This window comes from Aythya fuligula, chromosome 5, assembly GCF_009819795.1.
Source record: "Aythya fuligula isolate bAytFul2 chromosome 5, bAytFul2.pri, whole genome shotgun sequence".
In the NCBI taxonomy this organism is placed as follows: domain Eukaryota; kingdom Metazoa; phylum Chordata; class Aves; order Anseriformes; family Anatidae; genus Aythya; species Aythya fuligula.
In genome coordinates, this window is record NC_045563.1 from 52,282,737 (window position 1) to 52,301,325 (window position 18,589).

Consider the following 18,589-nt stretch of genomic DNA (forward strand, 5'->3'; position numbering starts at 1 on the left):
ACAAACAATTGAATTAAAAAATTGCAGACGTTGTATATTAAACCTTTGCACGCCTTTCTGCAGGATGTTAAGGCTTAAAAGTTATCCAGCTTCAAGAGGTGAATGGTCAGCTCTGACTGCCATACTGCATGGACAGCATTTTTTTAGATTTTTTTTTTTTTTTTTTTTTTTTAAGAATAACAGAAGAATTGGAAAATGTAATATTTCAGTATGTGGAACCCTGAGGTATGCTGAAAGCTCAAAGGAAAAAAAAAAAAAGACTATAAACTTGTTTTGCTTCTGGCTTGAACTGTCATTTGAATTATTTCTTTATGGCCAGAAGCTATGAAAGAGGTATATCTCCCTGTGGCGAGAGTGGTGCATAATGCTGCAATGCACAGTTGGTTTTTGGGTTCTTAATAAAATATTAAAGCTAGCGTGCCTTACACAAATAGCTGGGAGTAGATGAGCCTTGAAAGCAAATCTTTTACTCTGTCACCTCAGGCACAGCTTTTTCCCCTGCAGCTCTTTTCAACTTGCATGACAATGTAATTATCGTAGATAACTATTGTAATGATCCTAATAGTTCTGGAAATCTGTTTTCCTGACTAATCAGAATAGCACGGGGCCAAGTAAGAAGCAGCACGTGGCTACTCAGTTCTTGGAAGCAAATATACAACTGCTGGGAATTGCTCCTCAAGCTTGGAAATAAGGATTGTACCTGGGATGGGACGTCTTATGGGAAGAAGGCCGATGGCTTGTGCAGGAGCCGTCTAGCTTATTTTGTGGCTGGGTTGAAGAGTCAAAAAACTCTTGCATCCCCCACAACAGACATTCATCATCGCTCGGGGACCTGGCTGCCTAAATGTTCTGGTTGGATTGCCAGGCTCCAGTTTGAGATACTATTAAGAGGAGATGTGTTCTTGGTGAAGCCAGAAAGTAAGCCAGCTGGAAGGGGAAACTTGTCTTGCATATCCTCTCCAACTACAGTCTCAAGCATTGGTCCTTGCCAGGATTCGTGGCCTGAGAAACCATTCCTCCTCCTGCGGAGGGAAGGAGGGGAACAGAGGCTGGAGGAAGCAATGTTCGTGCTGTCCCTGCTCAAATATTTGCTCTTTTCTGAGATACCTTCAAAGGGCATTGTACTCTTTGGGTTACTGCTGTTGTCTGATGGTAAGCTGGCAGGTTATTTGTGGCAGGAAGGTGTTCTAACCTAAGCAAGGCTTATTTAATAAACTTGCTGCTATTAACCAAGGGTGAAAATCTACTAATAGGGTGTCTTTACTCACTTTTCAGAGGTTGGTAGGGGTGCAGCTGCAGTACAGTTCATCTCTTGCAGCATTTTGACCTGAGGAGGTGATGGAACAGAAGGTGATGGAGATGGCGTTAACCAGCGTGTGCAGCTGGGGCTCCTTTCATGTGACAATCACTATATAGATGGGATTTTTTAAAGATCAGCTTGTGGCACAGCTGGCTGATACTGAGGTGGGAAAATGACCCAGAAATGCAGTGGCATCTTGTGAAGTGCTGTGCGGCTATGGGCTTAGTGCAGCTTCTAGCTGTGGCATCCCTTAAGTCCGAGCAGCAGTGTTGTCTCCAAGCACAGAGCTCAGGCTCTGACTCCCTCCTGGTAGTTGGAGGGTGACCATTGCTCGGTGGGAACGCTAGCCAGTTGCAACGAGGCCTTCACGTCAGTTTAGCTCCAGAATTAACCTAAATTTTTAATAAGATTAAGCAAAAGCCTTTGATTGAAACAAAAGAACGTGCGGTGCTCCAGTGACCCTCAGTACACCCCGGCTGGTGGCAGGAAGCCCTGCTGACCTTGCTTTCCACGGGGCTGGTTCCTCCCAGAGCAGGCTGGTGCCCCCAGCCTAGTCCTGCTCTGCCTCTGGGTGTTGCTTCTTAGTATATTTGTGATCAAGTCCCTTCTGGAACTTCGGATAGCTCTCTGTCACTCTAGGATATTTTGGCAACAGCAGCTGTTTGTATTTTAATGACTGTGTTGTCTGTTGTGCTGCCCTGAAAAGGCAACTCAGGTGGTCTTCTGTTGAGCACATGCTTCTTATATGCTTGTTCCAAGGCCAGCCAAGAGATCCCAAGCTCTGCCTGGGGTGTAGGAGTCATTCAAACTGCCTGGGAGACTTGACACTAATAGCTGGGTGTTTTTCTGCTTTCCCTTTAGATCCTGTGAGTGAAAGAAGATGGGGTCCGGCTGCCTGAAAGTCACCAAGTACTTCCTCTTTCTCTTCAACCTCCTGTTCCTTGTAAGTATTGTGGGTGTCTGCAGAGGAGATGGAAAGGCCTGAGCTAAAATTAGCTGGAAAGGTGTTTTTCCTGGATGCTGGCCCAGCATGTTGGCTAAATAACAGAGCCAGAGTTTTTGGAAGTAGGGAGGGAACCCCTGAAGCTGAAGGACATCAGAGCTGCTAGGCGACTCCGAGGCATGCTGAATAGCTCTGCTCCCAGTACCCACCTGCTGTCACCAGTGCACACAGCTCCCTTCCTGCAGTGGGAAGGGAAAACCAGAGCTGCTGGCTTTTACTGGAAGGAGAGTAGTTGTAACTTCCTTCTCTGCCACATCTGGAGCAGCAGCTGAGCTGCCCCTGAGAAGCAAAGCTCCAGAATCTGCTGCGTAACAGCGGTGCCCTCCTAAATAGGCCAGACAGGGCTTCAAAGAGCAACTCTAATTTTGTTCGAGTCCCTAAGGCTGGTTCTGATTTTTAACAAGGTGAATTAGTCCAAGTCCCTTATTTGAAATGGAGATGGAGAAACACAGCAGCCCACTGCATGCAGCTATTCTCAGGCATGAGGCTCAGCAAAAGGTGGTCCAGTCTGAGCTCCTTTTTGGATCAGATTGGGTCTAGGAAGGCACACGTTCTCATGTGCATCCTGTTGTGAAGTTCAGGTACTCTGTGTCATGTGAAGAGTGAATCTGTGTGGGGCCAGTGGTGGCACCGCTGATGCTGCCCTCCCAAAGTGCGGTGGTGTTCTGGGGAAGGGCATGGCTTCAACTTTCCACATACCAGAAAAAAAAATAGCCTGTCTGATATGTTACCCTCTGTGTAGCACTTAAGGGGAAGGAAGGGCCGGGCAGGGAGGTAAGTCAAGCGTGGTAAGGTGAGCACTGCTTTCTGGTCCGTCCCTGAACGCAGCCTCACTCAGCCTTCCTGCACGCCTGTGCTGTGCTGCAGGCGCTGGAGCATGGGCTGAAGGCACATCTGGATCTGGTTGCTCTTGGCTTTCTCTGCTGGCTTTTTCCTCTCACGTGCTGCTCCCATTTTAAGAGAAGTTACCTACTGAGGGCTGACGGTCTGGGTGCTCAGAGCAGAGATGGGGTGGTGGGGAGGGGAAGAGGCTTAGAGTGACACTAGATCTTCCAGATGATTCGGCCTGCTTTGTGAAGTGACAGGCACAGTACCAGGACTCAGATGGCTCGTAGACTAGCCACAATCTTTACTAAAAGCACTGTCCTTTATTTCCTCTTCAGTGGAAGCTTGTCTTCTGTTATTATCTGCCTACAACTTCTGTCAGAGGGGAGGCAGTAGGTAAAAAGCACAGGCATGGTCTTCCCATCAGACAGCTCTGGGGAACGAAGGTCTTGTGGCTGCTCTGTTCTGCTGGGGAACTTGATGCTTCTCTAGAGCAAAGATTTTGAGCGTGTGCCTGTTTGAGCTGATGGCAGGCTTTTTGCACGTGCCAGATCCTGAGGAAAGCAGTATCCCTTACTCTGTTGCTGTCATAGGAAGTAGGGGACATGAGAAGCTTTTTCCTGTTCACGATTTGAATGGGGATGCTCAAGCTTATACACTGTGGGTGCTTCTGGATCAGTGTTACTCTACTGGAGAAACTCCTGGGAAGTTGCTGCCTCTGTGATCGCACCTCCTCTGTCAGGAGGGTGTTCTCCAGCCTGACGGGGAGCTGATGAATTAAACCTTTAGTGACACCAGTGACTCTTCTAGGAGTTAATCACTGAAATAGCATTTCTCTACAGCTCGAGGACTGTGAGAAGGTCCTTTGCCGTAGCTGAAGTAGTTCAGGGACTTAGTGGCACTTTGCAGCCTTGGAGTCTTATTTCAGGGGAAGGTTTGACCTGCTTTGATTAAAGGGAAGAAGTTTATTTGGACTGCTTACCTACTTGCCTCAGAAGATGCCAAAAACATAACTTTAGGGTATAAACTCAGTTTCTCTAGTCAAATCTTTACACATCTCTAGGCCTTGGGCTCAGCTGGGCCTGAAGTCCAGTAGCAGCGTGGTCCTTCTGTACCTCTCCTCATTGGGCTGTGCTATGGGAAACTGCTCGCCCTGCCTACAGGGAGATGCCACCTCCTGGTCTGGGTTTGGATGGGGATCTTGGTGAAGTCTGGGCTGAAGGGCAGACATCCACGCACTGCTTCAGGGGTGTAAAGCAGCGGAGCAGAGGAATTCAACTGTAGGGACAGCAGATGTGATCCCTCTGTGGAGGGTCTGAAGCCAAGCCGATGGCAGAAGCAGCCTCATCATGCTATGGAAAACCCTACAGACACTGAGCACAGAATCCTGCTAGGAGGTAACAATCCCATTGTAAACGGAACAGCGTTTTCTCCGTGTGCTTCCTTTTCTTACTGCCTGCCCCTTTTAGTGTTTTCAACAGCAGCTCCTGGCAAACGCGCGAGCTGTGGACTAGAACAAGATCAGAGTGAAAACAGGCCTCGGGAAGCCGGCGTAACCTCCTAACTAATAACTTCCCAGGACCCCAGCCCAGCAGGAGCTCTGTGCTCTGTCAGCAACACCAAAACCGAGGTGGCATCTCAGGGTCAGCAAGCCAAGAGAGATGTCACATAAAGACGGGTTTGCGTCTTTGTTTCAGGCAAATATTTTATTACGACTGGTTTAAATGTGAGCCTGCCTCAAACTGTCAATTCAGCAGTTCTTGTGAATGCAAAGTTTGAGAGGAATTTTTTTTTAGGAGCCTCCAGCTGTTGTATGTACAAGGGGCCTTTCTGGTTTGATCAGCAGATGCGGTGCAGCACGTTAGGACATGAAGCAAGAGGGGATTCTTGTTACTGTCATCTTGTCGAGATTTTATTTTTTCTTCCTGGGAAACAACAGCAGCATGCTCTCTGCTGCTGAGTCAGTTGGCTTCATCATTCTTTCAAGCATTCAGAACTTGCTTGGTGACTTTCTAATCCAGCCACCAGAGCTACCTTTTTGTTATGCCCGCTGCCAAACAAGGAAAGCTTGCAAGCAACTTATTTCAGTGCTGCTGTGTCTTTGCTCTGAAAAGCATCTTTGTATGAGGAGCTGAAGTATAATGTAAGCTTTCAAAGTGCCGAGACAATGCCTGGCCATATAGCTGTCTGCCAGCCTGCTTCAGGTGGTGGTTTGACACTTTCCTTGTCTCCCAAATGTCTGAGCACTCTCTGACGAAGCACAGGATTGCCATCTCTTCAGACCTGTTGATTTATTTAGTGTTTTTCTTCACCCTATTCTGAAATCCTGCTGGTGTAAGAACCACTGCCTGCAGCTCATGCCCTTTGGAAGCACCTCACTTACTCTCCTTGTCCTTCCCCTGTTTATTCCGGGCGTTTCAGATCTTTGTGCTTGTGGTTTCCAACACTTTGCAAGTTTCATTTGTCTGAAGGGCCCAAGTCTTGGCTTCTTACCAAACCTGCAGACTTAAAGACTTCCCAGCATAATGACTTTATTATGGTTTAATGGTGTTCTGCTCCTGATGGGGGAGTTGGGGTGACCTCCACGTACCGTGATACCTAGATGCTGAAACAGCATGTTCCCCCACCCACGCCCCTCCTTCAAAACCAGGTGGGAAAGCTGGTCTCTGCCCTTCTCAATTCAGTGTCTGGATTCAGCAGAGCACTCACAGGGGCGTACTGCTCTACTAATCCTTCCCCTAGATAAATCTGGGGAGTGAGGCAGAGGCTGTGGCTGGTGTTTCACAACAGCGGTGTCTCTTTTGGTGGGAAGATGTTGGCTGGAGTACTTGAGGGGCTTAGGTATTCTGGCATACAGTAAGGTCACAAGCCAAAATGCCTAAGCCTGGCTTTGGAAGAGGAAAAACCCTTCGCTCATGGGAACCTGTATGCAAAGTGAATGCTACTGTTTTTGTGCATTTCTGTGGGCTGGAGCCATAACATCGTAACAGAGCCCGACAAGCCCAAGATTTCCTTCCTGGGAAGGTTCCAGCTGCCAGATATCTAATCCTTCAGCAGCTGGCTTCCAGCCTGGTCCCATACGGTCAAGGATTTCTTTATTAAAAAAAAAAATGTTTCAAATCACATGATAGATGTTCTTGACCTTCTTCAGAGAAGCCATGCACTTACCTTGTGCAAAATTCTAGCAGCATCTTCTCATCAGGCTGTTTCGAACCTTCCACCATCATGTGTCATGCATCATGTACTACTTAAATATGGTGTGAAGGTCTGCCAAACAGAACCTGGGGTTCCTGTGTAGTTGGCAGAAGCTCTCTTCCTGGAGTCATGCTAATCCTGTTTTTGTTGGGAGGCGTACCATGGGGGAGATGGGTGGGAACAGCAAAAGAATGGTTGTTTTTCCTCTGGAAAAATGAAGGATGGTGACTGCTGCTGCTTATACCTGGCTTATTAATTGAGACAAATACTTATTCTTTTTCTTACTCTTTTAGATCCTGGGTGCTGTGATCCTGGGTTTTGGAATATGGATTTTGGCTGACAAAACCAGTTTCATTGCAGTTCTACGTAAGACCACATTTCTTTATCCTCTTTCTCCTTTTGAATGATTCTAGTCCAAGGTTCTGCATGACCACTGTTTAGTTTGGGGATGACAATGCTTTTATGCAGATTTTGTGACCTGAGCAGTAACATGGTATTATAGCAAGAAGAGACCCTAGCAAAGACAGGGTGAAAGGGAGCAACCCAGGAGACACAGCATTTCTCCTAGTCTTGTGTATTGCAACAGCAGGGTCAGACTGAGACCTCCTCACCCGTTGCCTTTTCACCCAACGATCCATATACTTCATCTTAAACCTAAGGACTAGTATTTCATCCCATTTTAACTGCACACTGTGTTTCCACAACAGCTCTGGTTGTCACCAAATTAGTAGTTCAGCTGTCTTCAACAAGCTCTGTTTCCTCTGTGGCTTTCCCTAGACAGGGCTTCATACAAGTTCAGTTACTCATAGCTAGTACCTCCAGAATTGCCACTGCTGTCACTGGTTTCAGATGCTGCAGGATGGCTGTGAGCAGGCTGCTTGCAGCCCCAAATCTGTTGCCCAAGGAACGAGCAGTAATGGCATTTGTAGTCCTCTTCCCAGCTACACTGATCCTGCAAAAGGCTTTATCTCCTGGGTCCTGCTGAACACTACAGCCTGCTTTGGGAAGGTGTTGGGTGGAGAGAATACCTGCACTAATACAGGTACACCTGGACACTGCTGTGTGTAAAGTGCAGTTATGAGCAGAAATGTACTTAAATCACCATCCCTGGAAGTCTTTAAAAGACGTTTAGATGTAGAGCTTAGGGATATGGTTTAGTGGGGACTGTTAGCGTTAGGTCAGAGGTTGGACTCGATGATCTTGAGGTCTCTTCCAACCTAGAAATTCTGTGATTCTGTGTAAATGCATACTCGAGATGTGTCCTGTACCAGTGGTCCAGCAGCTGTTCCCCCAGGCCGATGGGTGCCACCGCTGTTTGTGAAGGCACAGAGCAGAGTCCCTGGGTTTGGCTCCATTTCTTCCCATTTTACCTAGAATCTCTGCTAGCAGAGCGTTTGAGGATTTAGCTTCCTTCCTGGCAATTTCCAGCCTCAGCTCTTTCTCCCTGCCCCCTCGCTTCCTTTCCCATGCCTGCCTCTCCTTCCCTGTGCCTTGGCACCCGTGTGGTGTCGAGGCAGCTCTGCAGCAGGGCCTTCCAGCCAGCTGCCAAAGAGGCCGCTTGTGCTCCTTGGCCGCCAGCCCAGCACAGGGGAAAACACGGAGCCACAGCAAGCAGGGCAGGAGCTGTCTCAGCGAGAGAGTCCCAGGACTGGTGAGGAGGGGAGCAACGCCCTGGTTCCTGCGGTGTAAGTCCATGCAGGGAGAGTCCAGCTTGGAAATGAATCAGGGCTGAAGTGTCTGGTTTGACCTGTGCAGCAAACAGGTCTGGTTCTGTTTTTTTTTTTGGTTTGGTTTGGTTTGGTTTTTTTGATAATTGCTTTCTCTTTCCTCTGTTCAGCATGTTGTAGGGAAAAAGTTTTGAAGCTGGTCGTCACTTTTGGTGTATGTCAGAAGTGTGGGAAGGTGGTTTCGTTGGGGAGAGGGGACAGGATGGGATGACAGTATTAGTCTAGATTACATTGCTGTCTTGTTTTAACCTATTTCTGGAGAAGCTCAGAGGAAGCTTGTCTCTTAGGACTTCTTTCCAGGAAACTAAATGCTCCAGGAACATTATTTTTATTAATCACTGGCCATTCCCTGGCACTGTGCAACTCACAGGTTTAAGAATGATGATAAATGAGGTTTGTGGTTAATATTTCCAGATAGTATCTCTTTGACTTTCTCCTTGCTTCCTCCAATCCTATTTTGCAAGAAAATTTCTCTGACCAACCCAGATGTAGAAGCTTTTTTCCTTTGTTTCTTACAGTACTAAATGCTGGTACTGTCAGTCCTCTCCTATCTACATACATGAAATAACATTTTATCAGCTATGTATTGGTAATATTTTGTGTGAGAGAGCACAGTCATTCCAGACAATAGCAGGAGACAGCTAAAGGATGTGTAGAAGTAGAGAATTTGGGTGTGATCCTTGTTTAGATCCCAGAATTAACATCTATTTGCAGGGGTCATACAGAGGTTATGCAATGAGTGCACTTGTTTGGAGTTACCTTGAGTCTTCCAGGATATAAGATAATGGAGATTTGTAGGTTGTCTTTGAAAGTCTTCCCTCAACAAAAGACACACAGAAGCTGCCTTCTGTTTGAATGTCCAACAAGCCTCCATGCAGCATCTTTGTAGAAGACAACAGACTATTATGTGGATATAGAGGCAATTCTCTAGATGATGGCAGACGTTACATTTGTCAGTGGTTAATTTTTTTTCCCTGTCCTGACCTTTACAGAGACTTCATCTCCCTCCCTGAAGAATGGCGCATACGTCCTCATCGGTGTTGGGGCTCTCACCATGCTGATGGGCTTCCTGGGCTGTCTTGGAGCCGTCAATGAAATCCGATGTCTCTTGGCTCTGGTGAGAGAATTCATGTCTCTTAGATACTCCTTTTTAGATCACCCTTTGAAATCTTTCCGGCATATTGTTGAATGGTAGTCTGGGGCTCAGGTCTCCCTGGGGACAGTACTTCTGCCAGGTCAGCTCAGAGCCAATTCTTTATCTGTGTAAGTTAAATTCTTGACAGCCAACCCTCTGCAGCAGCAGTTCTGCTTCCATGGAAAGTGCAGGAGTTGAGGGAGGCTTAACCAGGAATGCCCTGTGTGTCACAACCTTTCCCCAAATGCTTCATCTATGCGAAATTTTCCCTCTGTGAGGGATGAGGTGAAAACTAGCTTCATAACCCTCAGCCTGCTAATTGACTCCTGCTTATTCAGAGCACATACGTATGTGAAGCTTGGTATGGCCACGCCGTGTGTCCTGGTGTTGGGAACGTCTCAGTGTTCAGTGGTTGTTGAGGCCTGGGGGGGACAGATCTCAAACAGGAGAGGTCACAGTGGACTTGTAATGGAGCTGGGGGTGGGAAAGGGAGTCCCAGCTGGAATGACACATGCAGATTGTGCTCATAAGCCCTCTGCCTCCTGAAGTCTTGCTGTTGTTGGCCTGATGGGAGAAGTGCTGAAGTGCACAGGCCTGGTAAGTTGTAGCTTCTCTTTGTACTTGTTCTTAAGCCTTTCACAGGGGAGAGCGTTTCTGATAGCAGAGCTTGCCTGAAGGCATTGAAAAATGTTGGCTAGTTGTTGTAACTTTCAGTGAGATCTCATATGCAGAAAAAGTTGTGTTGTTACGTGCAGGCTTCCTAAAGGCTGATTGATAATGGTCCTCTCTTCTCTTTTTGTTTCCAGTACTTCACTTGCCTCATGGTGATCCTCATAACTCAGGTGGCTGCTGGGCTGGTTATCTACTTCCAGAAAGAAGTGGTGAGTGTTTCTTACCGTGTGTGCTTTCCTTGGTCTTGGTCTGAGGGGAACAAGAGACACCCGGAAATTCCCTCATCCAAACTCAAATGTACTGTTAGCAGGCATAACTGGATTCTCCTTTCTTCTAGCCCACCTTAGCAGCTGTGCTGTCCACTTTGCTTTTCGTGCATCTGCTAGGCCCAGGAGCACTGCTTTCTCAAGAATTAGGAAGGGTTGTTTGGTATGCAGGCTTTATTTTTGAGTAGTGGGACCGGTTTTAATAAATAAAAATAAAAAATCTGAAAGGCTTTTGTCTACATCTCTTGATCCTGTTGCAAGCTGCTGTTTGGGTATCTAGTAGCAGTAATTACCACGTTGTCATCACTACTGCCTTGATGGGCCCCCAGTTTCATTGTTCAGCACAATGCCACGTGGTGTGGGACATGCTTTTGGTCAGTGTGGGCCAGCTGTCCTGCTTTTGTCCCCTCCCAGCTCCTGGTGCACCCCCAGTCTCCTTGCTGGCAGGGCAGCATGAGAAGCTGAGTAGTCCTTGGCCCTGTGTGAGCACTGCTCTGCTCAGACACAACAGTTTGTTAGCAGCAGTGTTCTCATCCTCAATCCAAAGCACAGCTTTCTTTCTAGTAGCTGGTACGGTGCTAACTCTGTCCCAGCTGAAATCAGGACATTCCCCAAGAGCAAGCATGCTAAAACTGTGGTGTCCCTGCTGGCTTCTGTCCTGGTGTACAGGTTTTTGGTACCAGTTCTGGGTGACCCTGTCCTTTGCCACATGGCTGTGTATCCATACCCCAGTGATGCTAAGCTTTCTTCTCCCAAGCCAACCTCTCTGCTGGTGTTCACGGGCAGTGGGTAGTAGGGGAAGTTACAGATGGGGCTGGGAAGTGGAAGGTGCTGCCCCGGTGTAGCTGATGTGAACTTTGTGCAAGCGGCTGCGGATGCTGTGAGGGGCTGTTGGCTGGGTTCCTTGCCGAGCGGGGTGCAAATATAGCTTGCTTTTTGGGCTGGCTAGAGCTGGAGGAGAAACCAAAATGCTGTCTATCTGCTGTGGAAAGTTCAGCTTCGAACAAGCTGCTGACTTGCAACAGCTCTGACTAATGTAGAGGAGGAGGCGTGGGGACGGGCATTCCCCTGCCACTGGGGAAATGTGACTTCCCAGACTACGAGGTTCTGTACCTTCCTCAGTATTTCTCCTCCAGCTGTTACTTTAGGAAATTCCATTTTTTCAGCTGTAACTCTTTGTTTGTGCCTCACTCAGACCAGGGAGAGAATGAAAGCACTGAGGGTTGTTGTGCCCAGCCCTTAGACCAGCATGGCTGAGACCATCGCTTGTCCAGATCCAGCAGAACACAATTTATGGAAAGCGAACACAATTTATGGAAAAGCTCTTCTACAGCCCTTGTGTTTCAGGGATCCTCTGAAGCACCTGCCTGAAACACAAAGAAAAACTGTTTCAGGAAGGTCTCGGCCGAAACTTCTCACGTTGGTTTGTGGCCACGCTTCAGTGATGCTACGCGTGTTGCTCTGCTTCACTTGTTATACGTCATCCCAGGGCCGCACAGAGCACAGTGAAAACTGCTCAGGATCTAATCCCTTGGTGCCCATTGTGTTCTTTGTGTTTATTTCTTCATTCTGACTTCAGGAAGTTGGTTAGTTAGAAAACAAGGAATAGTAAGAGTTGAGGAAAGAATCCTGGATCCAGACTGCAGCGAGGTGATGATGCTCCTCTCCTTGTTGCTGAAGGCTTTATTTCTCCTACTGGAGGAGAGGAGATGACTGCTTATTCCTCCCTACCTGCTCTCTTCTGATTAATAGCTACTTGCACAGATTCACTTGCTTGCCTATCTCCCTGGCCTTACAACAGGATCGATGTTTTTGTTGCAACATCAGTTCACTTTCAGCATGCAAATCCTTCCCTGCCCCTGACATATGAAAATATGCTGGAATAGAGTTAGTGTAAGTGGAAAAGGCTGAGTCTCTGACAGGAAGGCTGCTGTTGGGCCTCCCTTTGGGGCATGGCTGTAGGAATGCCCCATCAGACTGGAATTGCCCAGCGCTGGGAGGATGTTGAAGGAATACCCGTTTCCCTACATCCCTTAGCTACTGAAACTTTGTGGTGGGGTGGGTTTTTTTCAGGGTCAACATGGTAGTAATGTCACAAGTTTTACCAGTGGTGTGGCATTCCCTGAGGATCACACCCCTCTGGACCTGTGAGAGCCTGGGCAAGATCCCTCTGGCCTAGTTCATGCGTTTCTCTGCAGTGTGGCTCTGAATGCTTTGAGCAAAAGAGAGCAGTGGTGGCCTTTTGGGAATTGCCCTACTTGCTAGCTATTGTTTGGAGCAAACAGCCTTGCTGGGGGCTGCAGAGTGTGCATTAGCTTCAGGACCTGCAGGGACTTGGGGGTGAGGGCCCCCTCCTGCTTTTTGAGCCTGTTTTTGCTTTCAGGCTAGATGTTAATAAATGTGCTGGGGGAAGGATCTTGCTTGAGTCTCAGAGGGATGGGGTAGATGATGGATGCTCTCTGACAGTGGAAGAAGCATGCATGATTCATTTTGTGATGAAGGCTGCAAGCAAAGACCCATGCTCTTGCCTCAGGCACTCAGTTTTTCTCCCTCTCCAGTCAGCCCATGGGAAATGAAGACTGACAAACCCTGCTGCTTTCTGGATTTCCCTGGCTTTCGTGGCCAGGCTTCGGACTCCCCTGCAGTGTGGTGGTGGGGTTATTCCTTCTGGCTCCGGCCACAGGTAGCAACTTTTTGGAGCAGTCATGCTCAGTGCAGCGCTGTGCCCTTAATGGGTGAAGACAGGAGAGGTGCTGAAAGCCTGCCGAGGCTCAGCATGCCTTTCTAGCCTGCTGTGTTTTGTTTCCCTGTGCTGAGTGCAGAAGGGCGTTCAGCTGCAGGTGCCTGCTTCCCCCTTGGGCTGCTGTGCCAGCTAAACCCGCCAACAAGCTGTCTTTGTCTGTGCTCTCCAGACCTGTGCTGTTGTTTGCGTAATAACCCCCTCCCTTTCTCCAATTACTTTCCAAAACACCTAAGAATCCCTGTCTGTCTTTCATTTCAGTGCCTCAGCTTTTGAAGCCAGAGCTCTTTGTAAGACTCCTTGTGTAAGAATATAGGAAGAGCAGAGATGCAGCTTCCTACACAGCTGCACTTGGGGACGTCGAACTCGGGCCCTGTGTCTGCTTGTGGCACGGCCCTGGGATGGAGAACAGAGGCTCTGCTTGGGATCCTGGCAGGAGCAACCCTTGGCTCCATCTGGCCTAACAGCAAACGGGCCAGTGGGCTGTGGGATGGTATCCACACCTCTCCTTGCCTCCCTCCCGACGTGCAGGGCAGAGGCGAGGGTAGGAACGCAGAGCTCCGTAGCTGCCGAGGCTTACGGCAGCAGCCGAGGCCAATCTCATTAGTAGGAACCAGGTCAGGCTGCCTTGATTTGAAGGGAAGGAAAAGGGGAAGCTAAGTAATTAAAAGAGGAAGAGTCGGACATCATGAGAAGGAAGGTCACGCAGCTCCCATCTGTCTGGCCTGACATAGCTGATCCCCGTGAGCTGTGCCCAAGTCTCCCAGGAAGAACTGCTGGCGTAGCAAGTGAACGAGCCACGGCCTGAAGCTTCCCTCTAACAGCAGGCACTGCTTTCTGTTGCTGGCTGGGGTTTGCCATAGTCATCTGCAGTGCTTAGCAGCAGGAGGAAAGAGGAAAACCTTTTACACTGGCCTGAAGTATACTGAAGCACTACAGACAACAAGGTAACACGCAGGGGTGGAAGCATCCCAGTGCTTGGGCTGATCTAACTGCGTCCCATCCCTCAAGACATCTAATGATGCTTCTCTCCAGTCGCTTGTGATCTGGGTCTGTCCTTAACAGTGGCAGCTGTGTTAGCTGTCCCCTGTGTGCAGGGTGGCTGAGAAGAGCTCCAGAGTGAGGTGGGAAGAAGAAGGTTGAGGAGCCTGCTGGGTGGTAGCTTGCACCCCCCATCAAACTGAGGGGTGCTGTAAATCTCTCTGGATAAGGGATGGGGGTGAAGGAGTGGCTTTGTGATTAGACTGTTAGCGGGCAGTTTAGGGAGATGTAGTACTTGCTGTCTCAAGACAGAAGCAAGCAGCTGAAGGAGTCTGGGGAGAGGTAGATCAACACCTTGTGAAAAAGGGAAGTTTCCACCAGCTGTATGTCAGAAAACCCAGATGCACACACACAGCAGCTGAGTGACTCAGAGCTTCCCCAAGAGGCAGCAAAGGGCCTCGGCTGTACGGGAGACAAACTGCAGCGTCTGAGATCCTACATCAGGCTCGTTTGCAGCACAAGGTCAGAAATATGTTGCCCGTGAGTCCACAAGGCAGCGCTGTCCTTCACCTTGCACTGATCCTTCCCCTCTGTCTCACCCGTGGCAGGCAGCAGTTGTTCAGCCTCTCTCCTACCAGGATAACCGTACCCTGCTCTGTTTCCCTGTTGCTCATTGGGTTCGTAGCCCTTCTCTGTGCCTGCAGGAGGACTTAGCAAAGCTGCTGTCTTAGCTTTCCTTCAGGACTGAGACTGTGTACATATATCCCCTTATTTGTACCTGTTACTTCGTAGCAGCTGGCTTTTTTTAAATATTAGTGACTCAAGCTGCATATAACATTTAGGAAGAAACGCAGTTTGTGCTTTGCATACTTGTTCTACTATTTTCCTCTCTCTCTTATGGAAGGATTTTCCTGATGCATACTAGACCACCTGTTTCTGTTCTCTGACTCTGTATCACTGAAGCCTGTGGGTTGGGTTTTTTGTTCACCTTTTTTTGTGGTCACCGTGAATCCCAAGCTTTTTGTGGGAGTTTTTCAGTTGTCTTCCATACACCGTAACATTTGCCAATGACTTCATGGCCTTGCTTTCCTGTGAGAAAAATTTACTTCCCTTTCTATTCTGGTTTTAAGGGGTTGTACGATTGCTGAGTCTGATGCCTGAACTTTGTGCATCAGAAGTGCTTCTTAACACTATAACAAACGTAATGTGTTAGTCAGAACAGGAAGGAGTTTATTCCAAGCTTCAACTTCTGAGGAACAAGAGTAGCAGGCTCTCATCTGCTCAGTAAACCTGAAGTAACTGATTGGCGGAGGAAATGGGACTTTGAATTAACTCACTTTCTCCAGAACAACTTCCCTCTTACGCAGCAGCAAGGCCATACATCATTGAAAGCTGGGGCGGATTTGTTGTGTTTACTTCTGCCTGGAAAATAATTCTCAGCAAGAAATACCATCTGGTCACCATAGTGGGATTTTTATCTTGGTAAACCCATTTTGTATTTCATCTTGTTGGTCATATTTATCACCTGTTCTCAAAAGCATAGACAAGGCTGCAGAGCAAGATATTTCAAGGTCAGTCTGGGGGATTTTCCACTGTCTGGCTGCTTTTCTCCTTATTGTTTATATGCCAATTACAAACAGCAATAAAATTATTGGGAAATAAATATCTGTCTTTTTGCTGCAACTTAAAAATGGCAGTATTGTGGAAGTGTGGTAGCCTGAGCACCTATTACTGTCTCCTTCAGATCCTTTGGAAAAGGGCTAAGCAGAAGCTACTGCTCGTTCCACTTCTTTTATAGTGCTTATAATCTCCATCTGCAGTTTATGTCTTTGCTCTAGCCTCATTCACTGGATCCTAGAGCAAAGCAAAGTGTTTCAACACCCATGACTGTGATGAGCCCATGCTCCTTGCTATGGGAGGGGCAGACTCACAGTAGGACTAACACAGCTGATCAGGAGGAATGTCATGTACACAACTCCCCTGTCTCCCCCCAAAAAAAGAGTACAAGGAATTGACTAATCTAACTCTCCTGCCTTTTTTTTTTCCTTTACCAGCTGAGAGATGAGTTGTCCAAAATAGTCGGAAACCTGATTGTAGACTATGATCCTGAAAATGGTGATGCAAACTTACAGGACGCATGGGACTATGTGCAGAAACAGGTGAGACAAGCTGCAGCAAGGAACGGTAACGTGCTATTTTGCCAGTGCAGCAAATGGCCTTTAAAACTAGGCTGAGGACAGGGAAGCAGGTATTGTAAGTGGCCTGACAGTGATTCTCAGTCCTTTGTCATATGTCATACCTTTCCAGTTACATATGTTTAGGTTACTGGTGCTCACATCTATTCCTCAATGTTAACAACCTCCAAAGGCTCCCCCATAGCCCGTAGTCTATCCATGTTTCTTGGTGGTGGACAGCAACTATCTCCTGTACTACTTAACTCTCTGCTCTACACCCATTAAATGTCTTTAAAAGCTACATTTCTAGCATTCTTGACTGCTGGATAGCACTATGGCACACTGATTTGTCTGATCTATGAAGCTGCCTGTGATAGCTGGTGTCTGCAGACCAGAAAACTGTCTCACTTGCTAGTGCTAGGTAAGACCTTGAACCACTCCTGCATGCTGGTTGTTAGGACTAGCTAGTATTGGCTGCAAAGCCCAATGTGTCTGTTTTATCAAACAGTACACCAACACTTCTGCTTTTCATCTGTAGTGTCTCCAGAATGCCTTAGTCTGCGTGAAAGTCACAGCGCATGCTATTTTTGTAGCAAGTAAAATCCCTAGCTTATTGCTAGGCAAGTCAACAGTACTGGCTGCCTTACTACTTGGTGTGGGTTGCCTGCTTACTCTGACAGCTTCTTTGCAAGTGTCAGCGTTTTTGGGAGCTATCCAACTGCCCATGATTCCTGCTTTAGCATCAGGGTCAGTGCTTGAGCAACTAGGTCAGTGTTGAGCCACACTGGAGTCATGATAGCTGCTTACTGCCAAACCACAAGTTTGAGAGCTGGCTGGCTGCTGTGTTTAAATACATGACCAGCATGGGACTGATGTGTAATGAGTACAAATAATAGCATTTTTCCTTCCACTCCTTACTGCAAAACACTGACCTGCAGTACTCTTCCTCCTTGGAGGAAGGTTTGTTCATGTTTTATCACTGTACTTGCAGCTTCATGTAGAGGAATCAAGAGAAGGCTGAGCTTACTACAGAGAAAGGATCCTACATTTTTTATGTAGGAGCAGAAGAGAAAAAGTGTTGTGGAGGAGTGGAGTGTTAGGAATCCAGTTCCCCTCATACACCAGAGTTTGCATTTGAAAGGGGCTGGGGGGAGTTGTTCTGTCAACCAGTGACAGGCGTTAAAGTCCAAATCTCTGTGAGGCAGAGGTAGTTCCTTCTGGAGGCTGGATTTTCAACACTTGTTTGGAAACCAGTTGCTAATCCTGGTGTGGGTGTTCAGCTGTTAGTACCTCCACTCTTCTGTACGTTACGTGAGACTGAAACATTACATTTCCCTTCTGAGCAGAGGGTTTTTTCCTTAACTTCCACCTCAAGTTTGATAGCCTCTGCTCTGGATCCCCTTGCTTGCGTGGTGCTACGTGGTTACAGATAAGATCGCAGTCTTCGCTGGACTTCCTGATGTGCTTTCCCCTACAGCACTGCAGTTTTATCACGTGAGGGTATAGGAATGTAAACGTCTCTTCGGGTGGAAAACTTTCCTCATCTCGACTTCCAGCCAGTCCCAAACTGCAGCCAGGCGTGTGCAAGCTAGCTGTAGCTCACTGGGGCCCGGCAGCATGTCCACGCCACCGTGTGGTGGCCGGCTGCTGGTGTGTCAGGGTGGACAAAGCTAACCTGAATGGTACCTTGCAACCAGATGCTGAAAAGTTCTTGCTCTGTGTTTGCCTGCTCCTGTTTCCTGTTTGTTTTCGCATGCAGGGTGTTACCAGTGTGAATTGTATGACCACAGTGCTCTCTTTGCTTATTAGATCTCCTGCTGTGGCTGGAATGGAGCAAAGGACTGGGAAGATAATAAGATTATTAAAAACGAAAGCATGCTTCTGTATCCCTGCTCCTGCAGTGTCGACGTGAAACCTGAAACAGGTTTCTGTAAACTAGATGGCCCACAGAACAGCACTGCATCATCTGATGACTGGCCTGTTCATCAGCAGGTGAGTGAATGTCTGGTGCACGTGAAGCTTTTGCTGAAGTTGTCTTGTCCTTACTCCTCTGGAAATTATTTTGGAGAATGTTTTTCAATCTAGTGAACAGGGTGACAAATTTCTACTGGGAGATTTGGTATAGCACGTAACTGGGATAATCTCTGCATGCACGAGAAGAGATGTGTTACAGATCTTTACTCCTGAAATACTTGGATTCCTGCTTCTTTCCCCTGTGACCATACTTTCTCCATAGGGTTGCATGGATGGGGTACAGAAGTGGTTGAAGGACAATCTTGGTATCATTCTTGGGGTCTGCACGGGTGTTGCTGTTATAGAGGTAAGTCACTCCCTGATATGTGATCATATCCTGTACTCCTATGCATGTTCTTTCAAAGGCAAAGCTATTGTATTTTTTTTAGTAGTAGACACCTGGTTTAATGCAGACAAAACTGCTGTTTTTAATAATAGGCACCTCACTTGATGGCAGTGCAGTTCTAGCTCTTAATGTTGTCTACCTGGAGCTTTGAACTGTTCCTTGCCTTGACTGGATTAAGCCCTGGCTACTTGTGGTTCCTGCTGCTTTGTTTG

General features: G+C 47.6%; 1 protein-coding gene across 2 annotated transcripts in view; it reads left to right on the forward strand.

The window, feature by feature from the left end:
* CD82 (CD82 molecule) overlaps positions 1-18,589 on the forward strand; it is a 30,191-nt gene that overhangs the window by 11,038 nt on the left and 564 nt on the right. Inside the window, exons 2-8 of one of the 2 annotated variants that reach the window (XM_032189153.1) lie at positions 2,162-2,243; positions 6,617-6,689; positions 9,043-9,167; positions 9,992-10,066; positions 15,899-16,003; positions 17,828-18,010; positions 18,255-18,338. In XM_032189153.1, the coding sequence (XP_032045044.1) occupies positions 2,181-2,243; positions 6,617-6,689; positions 9,043-9,167; positions 9,992-10,066; positions 15,899-16,003; positions 17,828-18,010; positions 18,255-18,338 (708 nt within the window). In that variant the 5' untranslated portion in view covers positions 2,162-2,180. Of the gene's footprint in view, positions 1-2,159; positions 2,244-6,616; positions 6,690-9,042; positions 9,168-9,991; positions 10,067-15,898; positions 16,004-17,827; positions 18,011-18,254; positions 18,339-18,589 lie in introns of both variants that reach the window. The other variant, XM_032189152.1, reaches the window with a different exon arrangement.